Source organism: Oxyura jamaicensis, chromosome 3 (assembly GCF_011077185.1).
Source record: "Oxyura jamaicensis isolate SHBP4307 breed ruddy duck chromosome 3, BPBGC_Ojam_1.0, whole genome shotgun sequence".
Classification (NCBI taxonomy): domain Eukaryota; kingdom Metazoa; phylum Chordata; class Aves; order Anseriformes; family Anatidae; genus Oxyura; species Oxyura jamaicensis.
In genome coordinates this window covers 64,868,617-64,880,318 of record NC_048895.1, presented here as the reverse complement: position 1 = coordinate 64,880,318, position 11,702 = coordinate 64,868,617, and the positions used below count along the sequence as shown (strand labels likewise).

Below are 11,702 nucleotides of genomic sequence, written 5' to 3'. Positions count from 1 at the left end.
GGGGGGGGGAGGATTTGAGGGGGAAGTGAGCAATACATTTATATATGATTTGCACAATATACAAGAATTATAAACAGTAGAGAAGCTACTGAAGAAAGAAAGAATGGAATGTAGGAGCTAAAATGCTAAAGCCTTATTGGTGCAAAAGGAATTAATGAGAGGAAATTGCCTCATCCAAGGATACAGCAAAGACCTAGACTATTCTGGAAAAGTGCATTAGAAAAGCAATGGATTGACAAATTCTTCATTCTTTCTTAAGAGGAGAAAGCATACTTATATTATTCCCATTTAACTTGTGCTTGAAAAGTCTTTCATGCTGAATTACACTTCAGTGTAAACTTCTAACCTGCAGTTTACTGCCAAATATTCTTTCAGTCTGGGTTAGCTGGCATAGTAGGAGGCATATTGCAGAAAATAAGCATGTTGAAAATTGTATCTACATTATATTCAGATGAAATTTTCTCACCTTCTTCATATTCATTTTCAGTTAGCATATCTGCAGTGCTTGCTGAAATCCTCTTTCCCAGTTGTTGGATATAAAAAATACCAAGCAGACTTACTGTGCTAGTACCAAGTAGAAGGGAGTGGCAGTAAGATTCTGAACAGAAAGTCCCAATACTTTGGTATAAGTGCACAGACTGTGATAAAGTAGAAATAGAAAAGTTAAGGTATAAATAGATAAATCAATTCCATTTAAATTTAACTTGAATTTGGGATCTGGAGGATTATGTTTCTCTTGGCTTAAAACCACACTAAATGTGATACATTACTGCAGAAGAACGACATCTAAAAACCATCAATTACATCAATGAAAGGTGCTTGACTTCACGGACCAAATTTCACAAGTGTGTAGGAAGTCTCCAACAATTATCTTAATTTGGCTTGGTATTTTAGAATTATAGTTTATTGCTCTGAAACAATATCCTTCTTAAACCCGGATCCTGCTAAGAGTTCATTTCTTTGTTACTCATTCCTGCCCCCACGTGAACCACTGAAGTTCTTTCAGGTCTCCCTGACCTTTGAGTGAATTGGATGACCTCTGCTTGAAGGAAAGGCTGAGCATGGGGAAGGGGGTGGAGATAAGAAAGAATTAATCCCACCAGAAACACAGACATCCTAGGAGAACACATGCATGTTGTGGCACTATTGCAGCTGTCTCAGCAATCATGTTTAGTCTGTGGCTTTGTCCACACATGGCTCTCACAGCTGAGGCACCAGCTGGAGCTGCAGGGATATACATCCTACTCTCAGCTAACCAGACATCTAACAGGGTCGTTGTCTGTATTGACCAACTTTGCAATGTATCTGTGTGTGGCTTGTGTTCCTCACCTTTGCAATGGGACTTTGCATTACAGCTCTGTCCTACTATGATTTGTGAGAATTTATTCAGCAATGTTTTAAAGTTATTTGGGAGATGTAAATAGAAGGTACAAATATTTTGTGTGCCTTCACACATAAATTGCTGCTGAATAGAATGACTGTAAATGTTGATTTAAAATGAATGAAAGCTATTTCTTCTTCTACAAAGTATTTGAGCTCCTGAGCTTGTAAGCTGTATATCAGGCTTTGTGCAGTTTCTTTTTCACATCTGTCTTGGAACTGGGAAGCTTGGATACCCAGGGAATTTATGGTCAAAATTCCCTCCCTGAAAATCTGAGGCCAGGTTTATGCTTTTTGTCTCCTCTTCAGTTACCCAGATGAGAACTGGAAACAGTGGTTGCTCAGACATTGGCAGGCTAGGAGAAAGCTCTGTCTCCTATTAGTACTTACATAAAAATAGGAATTCTTTGAAATTAGTATGCTCCACAGTATTACTTATTTTGAACTGGATTTTCCAGGAGTACAGCTTCCTACCAGCAACATGTCAATCAGCTTTGCACAGTGCCTTGTGGAGACTTAAAATAAATAAATAAATAAATAATGTTCTTAATTTAGTGGTTTAGCTTTCAGCCTGATGAACTAACATTCTAGATGGGCATTCTTGTACAGTGCTAAAAATAAATAAATAATTATGTTTATCACAAGAAAGACCGCAAGATATTTAAAGCTAATTTTCTTGACTTTAGCACCAGGAAGAGAATGTGATAATTGTTATTTGAAATTAACAATTGTATTGTTATTATATTTAAAGTTTTGATGTAAGGTTTGATTCAGATGTTTTTTTCTTGTTTGTGTTTTAAAGATTTTCTTTATAGTTTTTGAGAAAAAGACAAAATCTCCTGTTATCGGCCTCATTCATTGGATTCAGTGGATGGTGACAGTTTATGAGAATGGGAGACTGACTGCATTTATTCGTGTTAGGAGAGATCAGAATTTGTAAAGCTTTTTCTCTGTGCAGTAGCCCTGCAAATGGGCAAATCTGTAGTAGTGTTGCAGTCACGGTGTTCTTCTGATCAAAAATTCATGCCTGCATTGTAGGCATTGTACACATACTCTAGCCATGTCAAGTCCTTTTTACAGAAGAGAAATACACATTTGTAGTGTGAGGCTCATCTCACTTTAAAAGAAACATCTAACAAAGGCCTCTTTTACTGTATCCTAGAAGTGTCTGTTTTTTGACAAACTGTGACATGTGATGTGAAACCCATTCTTACCACTTCAGACTTTGTTTCTAATGGAGCATTTTCATTTTGCTGGAGGCTGAGATTTCCTCTTTCTCCCTCACACATGGCTGTTGCAGAGTATCAGTACCAGTGTTATGCTTCTGTGCTGAATCAGAGAATTTGGAGAAAGTTTACAATCATCATTGAACTATCCCTTTTGCCATCCTTCTCTGCTGTGTTTAGCTGAGCTGACAAGTGAATTTGACAGATGTGTCCACTGCTCCAGAAATCCTGCTGGCCATGACAGGGTTCCCCAGGGTTGTCTTAGGAGCACACAGTGTTGCATTTAAGTGCTTTTTGGAAAAGGACCAAATGTGCTTCCAGCTAATTAATTCCATACCACTAATTGCAGCATACCATTATCCATCTGGGTGGCTGAATTACACCTTCTTTACCAGTCCACTGCCATATAGCCTTCTGGTAGAGAGGGTCAGTGCTTACATCAGTACAAAAGACTGCTTAGTTTGCCCTCTATTGTGTGCTAACAACACACTCTTCACTGCTTCACTGGAGAAAAGAGGATATGTTTTTTCTACCTTTTACCCCTATTTCCACAGAACAGCACAGAGCCCTTTAAAGTCATGTGATCACTTCTTGAATGTATTTTCTGGTCATTTGTGATGATCAGATGCCCAGGTTATCTGTATCATTATTTTTAAGCCCTGGCAGAAATGAAGATAAACAAAGGAGAGCTGAGATTTACCCTCATTTGTCTTCGTCTAGAAATGTCAAGTAAGCATGTTACCCTTCTACAGGTCTCAATCGGTGGTGGATCCTGGGGTGCTAAAACGCATGGATAAGAATGAGGAAGAAAACATGCAGCCTTTGCTTTCCCTTGACTAACAGTTCCTGAGCATCGGGCATGAACTGAGGTGGAAGGCATTGCCTCTCAGGAACAAGCAAACCATCAGGAAGGAGTGTACAAGCTGGAATCCTATTTACTCACATTAATGTAGCATAATGGAAACAGGCAGAAGGTTTTACTGTTCTGCCTGAATTCTAGATGCCATGGGGTGAAAAAGAAGAGGAGAAAGAAGGAAAATAAAATAAAACAAAATGAAATAAAATAAAAAAAAATCAATAATTTATTCTGTAAGTGCCAACTTGTTTGTAAATACAATATAATCCTCCACTTTGACTTTGTAAGTTATGGTAAGCAAACGCTATGGAAATAAATGACTATTAATTATATAATTGAAGTGCACCATACAAAAGAGAAGAAAATGTGTGCACACACGTGCGTACACACATAGAGAAACACATACTGGACAAGGAAAAATATCAAAGCCAATTAAATGTTGTCCTTCTTGTAGGAAGCCATACTGCAGCTAACATACTGACTGCTGTTTTTTTCTCTCTGCAGTGCTCATGTAGTGTGCAAAGATAAAGAGGGAATATAAGAACTTGGAGATGCTGTAACCAGTCGAGTATTTCCTCAGTGTAGGAATTTATTTCCAACTAACATTGTGGTTTAGGATTGTGATTTAACATAAACCATGCAGCATTGTGAAAAAGATAACAGATGAGCTGGAACCAACTCTTTGACAGCTTTGTTGTTTGGCTATACAAGTCTGTGAGTTTTTTTTCCTTAACTATTTTGTTTACAGTTTGCGAGTAACTTAGCTTGTTACCCTAATCTGGGTGTTGTAATATGGGCCATAATGGAGTTACTTCTCTTGCATTTTGGATGCATGTCAAGAATTTTTCCAGAACTCTTTTCTCCCTTGGAATGAGAAAGTACAGTGTAAGAACCAGTATCTGAAAGTAAAGCTTGACAACACAGTTTAAATTTAATCACTGAATCCTGTGCACTTGGAGACTTGGATACATATATATATATATATATATATTCACCAATCTCTGACAAACTTGTAAGTTTACATTGTTAGACAAGTATATTTCACTGGAGGTTTATACAGGAAATCATACCTATTCAATGTACTTATATTATAGATTGTATATTGAAATGATGTCTTGAATAATATAATACCACTTTCCATAGAGATGGAAATGACATTCCACTCCAAACAATATGAATAAGTTTTAGTCAAACATCTCAGCCTATGTTTCTGGGGCACTTTTGGTTTGGGTATAGTGTAAATGTATATATAGAACATGTGCCATAGTGGAAAAATACATTTTACCTCAAAAAGGCAACAGGTTTTGCTAGGAATTAAATCAGCTGAAATGCAGGGGCTGTGTCATCTTTTTTGTGTGTGCAGATGTGCATGCAATCTATTGTATACTGAGACAAGAATACATCCATTAAAATAGCCATGCATTTCTTATTAGGAATTAGCTTTGCAATCAGAATGGGAAGGCACAGGATACTCACCAAAACATCTGAATAATTAGAGATATTGCAACAGCATAATCTGGACAATGCAGGGACTAGTTGAGAATATGCTCAACAGCTGACCACAATGGAGGAAATAGCTCATAGCTACCCTGCCTCTGAAACTCTGTGATTTAAACAATTTCTTCCATTACTTCAGTGATCATTGAAGTTTCAAATTTGCTGGTTGTAGGTCACCTTTTCCTTCCCAGGGTGATTCCAGATATAAGAATAAGTAGGCTGTAAAGAGTTACGAGAGTGCAGAGAGTGAAATCTTGGAAATGTGTCATCCCAGAATTTAGCTGTAACTACTGTGGTGGACACTTTGGTGTTCCTCAGTGCTGAGACAAGCCAGTCTCTTTCAGCATTAACCTTGATTAGCTCAGGCAGCATGCAGATAAAGCTCTTGTCCTTGAAACATTGCTAAGTAGAGTATGCCCCAACATGCAATCATATTACAGAATCTTGTCTAACAAGTCATCACCTTCCCACTCTCTTATTTATGTTTTCAGGATACATGTTATGAAATGCAAAGGGAAAAGAGATGTAGCCTGAATTTGAGAAGTGTTTGTCAGAGGTAATTACAGAAAGTGTACACGGGAACTGTAGGTGCCTATATCTTTGCAGTTCATCCAACAAGTTTTCAGTAGTAAAAACTTTTGTATTAGTACTTCTGTGCTTTGTGGGGCTTGAAAGACCAATGATTTGTTATCAGCAATTTTATTAATTTGTTTGTCATGAATCTTGTAACATCACGCTGTATAGGTAAGCTATATCTCTAGGGTTTATGTAAGTGCCATAGTTGGAAGTATGTTATACATACACATGTTTATGGCTAGTTGAATTGATTATTGCCATAGATCTGGTTGTTAAATCCTTGTCAGATAAAACTGTAACATCAATAGATTTTTTCTCCTTTAAGGGCTTCAGGATGTAGTGTTCCACATTTATGCAAACTGTGCCAGTGGTGATCAAAATCTTCATGGATGCTTTTGTATACATGAGCCAAAACTTGGTGTAAGCCAGCACAATGCTGATTGCAGAGTAAACCAGCTGTCTGGTCAGAAAATGCAAATGCCTCTTAAATCCTGACAGAGTATCTTTGTAGGAAAATATATCTGCTCAATTGTATGAAGCTTCTGCACACCAACTGATAAATTTGTTTTGTTTGTGAATCCTTTACTTATGCACTTAGCTGTAATTTATGTAATGTTTTCTGGTACCTGAGTTCAGCTTGCAGTTAATGAGTATTAATATATTATTTTCAGATAGTGAAGGTAGGATATACTAGAAATTTGCTTAACTGGGTCCTCATCTTTCACCAAGAACAAAAGTACTTTTTCAGTAAGATCCTCACTGTTAAAGAGTTGGGATACAGGTCTTCTTGGCTGCAGTTTTCATTTCACTGAAAAAAATTCTTGCAGTGGCAACTGCAGTTGTGATATTTGATAAGAATCTGAAAATAGGTAAGAAAAATAATTATCCTTCACATGCTCTCAGTATTCTTTGAAGGCATTTCTCTTTTACTCATTAGAGTACATATAGAGTTTCCTCCTTTCCCTTGCTTCTTGTAGAAAATCATTATAGGTAAGTCAATTTTTAATAGCTGGAATTTGGACTGAAAACTTTTTCCAATCTTTATTATCACAGGAGTTGATGTTGAATTTTATAGCAGAATTGAAGTGCTAAAAACAGAATTCAAATGCTTGGGAGGGTCATTTTTATTTCTTACCTTCAATGTATATTGAGTAGAATAAATCTTGTTGTGCTTATGCATGCTGATATGCATATTAAAAAAAAAATAACACTGCAATATGAGGAACTTAGTGGAAAGACTTGATACACCTGTCCAAGCAGCTAAGTAAAAAAAATAAATAATCAAACAAATAAATAAAGGAGAATAAAAGTGTAAAATAATTTTATGCCTTTGGCAAGATCCCAAAACGTTCCCCTAAACAGTATCTCTTCCATGAAAGACTTGGATGGAAATTTATGGAGAAGTTATGGAAACTTTCATGCTCAAAGACTTGATCCTGTAATTGCAGATGTACAAGTCTATTGGCTTTATAAAGACAGGTAATCAGTCCCCCTAAGCTCCAATAAACATGCAGGCTCCCAATAGTTATTAAATGTAAAATAGCTTTAAGATGTCTTTACAGAAATGTAAATTTATTGTATAGCATATTTAAAAAGATGTTTTGCACTTTGCAAACATACTATGCTTAAACACAAAGGATATTTACAGAAGTGTACATAAGCAAAACACAGAATTAAAGAAAATAGAAGGGACCTCAAGGAGTCAGCTGCATTGATGTATGGAAGAGCAGTTTAGCTTCAGTTGTGTCTCTCTTAAGGAATTGTTTTTACTCGGTACATTGCATAGGATGTTCTTTGTATCATTTAAACAAATTACAGCAAAGCCTAAGCACAATACCTGATAAATTTTTAAATTGACAGTATTTTGTTAATGTCTTTTATGATTTACCTTCTCTCTTTGGGAAATGAAAAAGTTTGCCAAATGTAATAATTCTACCATTTAGAATTATCTGGGAAACATTTTGCAATAAGCTCTGGTCATGTCCCGTTATTATACTTTTTCTGTTATTATCAATGTAAGCAATTGTCCAGATTTTTGAAACAGTCATGTTTGGAAGAGCATGCAAAAGAGAAAGTTCAAAATAAGGCTTCAGAATTTTGTTTAGAATATTAAAATATTCTTTGAGGCTCTAGGAGCTGAGTTTGTTTTTGATAACCTTTATTTGCCTCTGGGGAAAGTACTTTTGAATTATCAACATTGGGTACTGGGAGAAATATGTCAGATGAATATCAGTGAAACAAACAAACAAACAAACAAAACAAAACAAAACAACAAAAAAGGGAAAAGGTCTCAAAGGATTGTACCAAAAAATCACACGGCTAGCTGTGTAATGTCATTTTAATGAAAGGCATTTTGTGAGTAGCTTTAGAGCACGGACTTGTCGTGCTGAGAATAGTACTTTCATCCACAAAGTTCAAAGCACACTATGAAATCAATTGATATGAAATCAATATGAAATCAAATATGAAATCAATATTTATCCCATTATCAGTTCTCAGGTGGTAAAATAGAAACACAGCCACTTAGATATATTCAAATCTCAATAGAATACATTTTTGTTAAGTTTATGTATTGCAAAAGTGACACTTTGATCACTCAGACTAGTTTGAACTGAAAGAGAGAAAATATTTTGTATGAAAACGTCTGGCTGTTGATTCAGTCACGACTAGTTTCCTTAGAAAAGCCCTAAATATTTTAGCTTGCGCCCTTTACAAAATAGAGATGGTCTGCTTGAGCTATATCTGAATGTACGTGCCTTTTGCTGAGGAATTGGTAAAAAGGGTATGTCCCCAACATGCAATGCCTTTGTTCTCCATGTAAATGATGGACAAAAAATAATAATAATTCTGAAGACCTGATCCTGAAGACTTCACATCCTGGCTGCCTGACAGATAACTCTGAATTTGGCAAGGGATGATCTCTTCTTAAGGGCCTTGAACAATACTTATGTCCTATTAATTATACAGGGAACATTGGCATTTAATTTAAAGGCATCCTGAAGTGACCTCAAATGAAAGCGCAGGCTAGGTAGGTAGGACCCCACCTCCTGTATTGCCTTGTAACCTTCAATAATGTTGTGTCAAGGCTCAGTATTTAGCATATTAACCTGGACATATCCTTTAGTCTGTATTTCAACTTTCAGTTGTGTGGGAAAATTTTCATATCAGATTTTGAGATCTTGGTTTGTTTCCTTCATATGGGTCTGTATCTGAAAAAAAAAAAAAAAAAAAAAAAAAAAAGGCATTGCCCCCTGTTGGAATGCACAACTTGCAATATGATTTTGCTGTTAAAAAATAACAACTTGTGATATGCTGGGCATTGGTGCAGTTGAGACATAAGTCACAAGCTCCCACTACTTTGTCATTCATTCTCCAGTGTTTTGTGTGTATATACCATTTTGATTGATAGCAGATATATCAAACTCATATGATATGAGTTAAAAAAAATAATAAAAAAAACTTTCTGCAGTTCAAACTCTGAGTTGGTGGTATTGCTGTGGAATTCAACTGGAAAGGAAACACTGTGTATAAGCAAAACAGAGACTGGTACAAGGGAAGATGTTGATGCTTCCTTATGGCACACTGTTTATGTTAAAACATGGCCAAAGTATTTGTCTATCAAACTCTGGTCAGTCAGCTCTTTTGTTTCAGAATCAGTCACACACAACAAATCCTCTCTAATAAAGGTATTACAAAGCTTCTATTTGCTGTTAGCAGAGAGTTCACCACCACAATATTGACATATCTGAACAGCAGACAAATGGTGGGGGTTAATTAGGATTTGTATTTGATATGGAAATGCTGCTCTGATTCCTTAAGAGGCTGCTGTGTCATCAGTAATGCACAGCAATGTCTGAAGGAAAGCATCTCAAGTTGGGTCCTTTGGTTAATAAAAATTTAAGGGGAGAAAAAAGCAAGGGGAGAAATAATAGAAAAAAGGTAAAACATCAATTAAAAACAGAAGCTTGCCTGCACTGGAAAGGCAGATGAATGGCAAAAATGATGCAAGAGAATTTGTATGAACACAGAAGAGAATCTGTGGTCATCTTGTGTCCTCCATCTACATATGAGCAATGTTCCCATTTTTCACACCGTTTCACTTGTATGGTCACGATGCAGTTTTCTGAATCTTTAGAAGATGTTTTGAGTTACTATATGAAATCACAGACAGAGTGGCTGAGCTTGTGAACATGGCTTAATGGATCAGTGCATGGCACCATATCCTCACCTAGAGATGGGCCCTAGGCTGATTCAGACTTGGAGACCTGGAGAAATATATGAACTGAAGTGTCCAGCCTGGCTGTAGAAGCCATGCAGGGAGAGAAGGAAAGGAGACACATGCCTGTGAGGAAAGGTGGGAGGCCTGTGGAAGAAAGGACAATGGGTAGACGGAGTGAACAGATCAGTCATTAGAACGTAATGGGGAAGGGGTCTTTCACTTTCTCTGCAATTTTAAAAAGGCCTTACAAAGCCCAACAGCACATCTGTCAGAAGAGAGAGAGCTTCTTTCTTTCTTTCCAACACAAACTTGGTTTTGATTCATTTAAACCAGATGTATATGCCAGGACTGAATTGTCCCTGCTGCTGTTATTTCCATGAGGGATGTTGGGATGTGAGTATCACATAGCACACAGGAAATGTAAAGTTCATATTCACGAACCTGTCCAGAGGAAGAGAAGGAAGAGATGTACTCCACAAGTTCCTGCTATGGAGGTAATTTCATTGGAGAATTCAGCACTTGTTTGGATTAAAGTCTGTCTTGCCCTGACATCCGTATCTCTACCTCCTCTGTGCAGAAAGCTGTGAGTGTTTTAAGTGGTGTGGGGACCCCCCAGATGCACCTTGGTGTCTTGTGCTCATTACGCAGCCTTCAGGCTGTGGCTGGTGATGTGTTCTGTGTCTTTAAACATGTTTGCTGGTGATGTTAATAGTAGCCATTAGTCACCAAGAGTGGAGATGATTTAAAGAAAGCTGACAATTTTAAGCGTTCCACTTACATCTAATACTAAATTGGTGATTATTACAAGTAATGCCTAAGATTATAATAACATAAAAGGGTTTCAGGGTTTGGTTGCACTGTTGCATTGACAGGACATATTGCACAATCACTTTCCCTTAAATATGCTTTTTCCTGAGGTTCATATGCATCTTTCATGCATCAGTGACCGAAGAAACTAAATAATAGAAATTGTGATTCTAAAATTATGAATATATTCAGAGGGGCATATGCAGAACACCTGACAGTTTTTAAAAAAATGTTTTGCAGTTAACTATCTTTCAACTTGACAATAATGTCACTTTAAAATCAGTTGGCTCTAGCTTTTTCATCCTGTGGACTCTTGTGTGAAATGCATCCTGCAAACCTTTCCCAGATTTGCATCCATTCTTCTCTTACCCCCTTGCATTGCAAAACAATCTGTTTTCTGTACATATTTTATTCTGTGAATAACTGGAGAAAACTATAAAAGACAAACAAACAAACAAACAAATACAACAAACAAAACACTAATGATCTGCAGACTGGTGTTTGAGAATTGCTGTTTAAAGTATTTCCCTTACAGAAATCTCTGGTAATGGAGTGAAATGGGAAAGGAGAGCAGTGGCTGACCTCCCCATAGAGGAATACAAGAAAGATTCTGGCCAGAAGTCCACAAAGGTCTAGATAGACAATCACCTGAGACAGCTCTTGAGATTTAAGATATTGCCTTTCTGTGACTGTTAATTATCACTCTTCAGCTGGGGATCACTGCCGCAACATGCTAGCAGCAGCAGATTATGGAAGTACTCCTGTTCCAATGAATGCTGTGCACAGTTTACGCTGACTGTTGGTTCTCCTCTCATGCACATATAAAATATTCATATAATCTATTAAAACAACTCTGTTATGAGAATGGTGATTAACAGCTAGTCATGGCAACATCTGAAACTGCAGTAGCTAGATTGCCTATCTGTGCCTTAAGGCTCTCATGATCTGTAGTACTTGTGTAGCAGCAACCACTGAATTTTTTTTTTTTTTTTTTGCATGCAACAATATACTTTGAAGTCTTACAGAAAACCCTACAGCACTGTATCAAGAATTGAAAAATTACAGAAGTAATTTTGAAACACCTCTTGTATCCTCAGGATTAGTTTTGTTTGTTCATTTCTAATTCAGTATTATTAGGACT

The 11,702-nt window shown here is 36.8% G+C and overlaps 1 protein-coding gene across 1 annotated transcript in view; it reads left to right on the top strand.

The window, feature by feature from the left end:
* The window catches only part of CLVS2 (clavesin 2), a 61,447-nt gene extending 50,431 nt beyond the window's left edge, over nt 1-11,016 (top strand). The window contains exon 5 of the mRNA XM_035320637.1: nt 3,359-11,016. Within this exon, the coding sequence (XP_035176528.1) occupies nt 3,359-3,446 (88 nt within the window). The 3' untranslated portion in view covers nt 3,447-11,016. The remainder of the gene's footprint in view (nt 1-3,358) is intronic.
* The last annotated feature ends 686 nt before the right edge of the window (nt 11,017-11,702 follow it).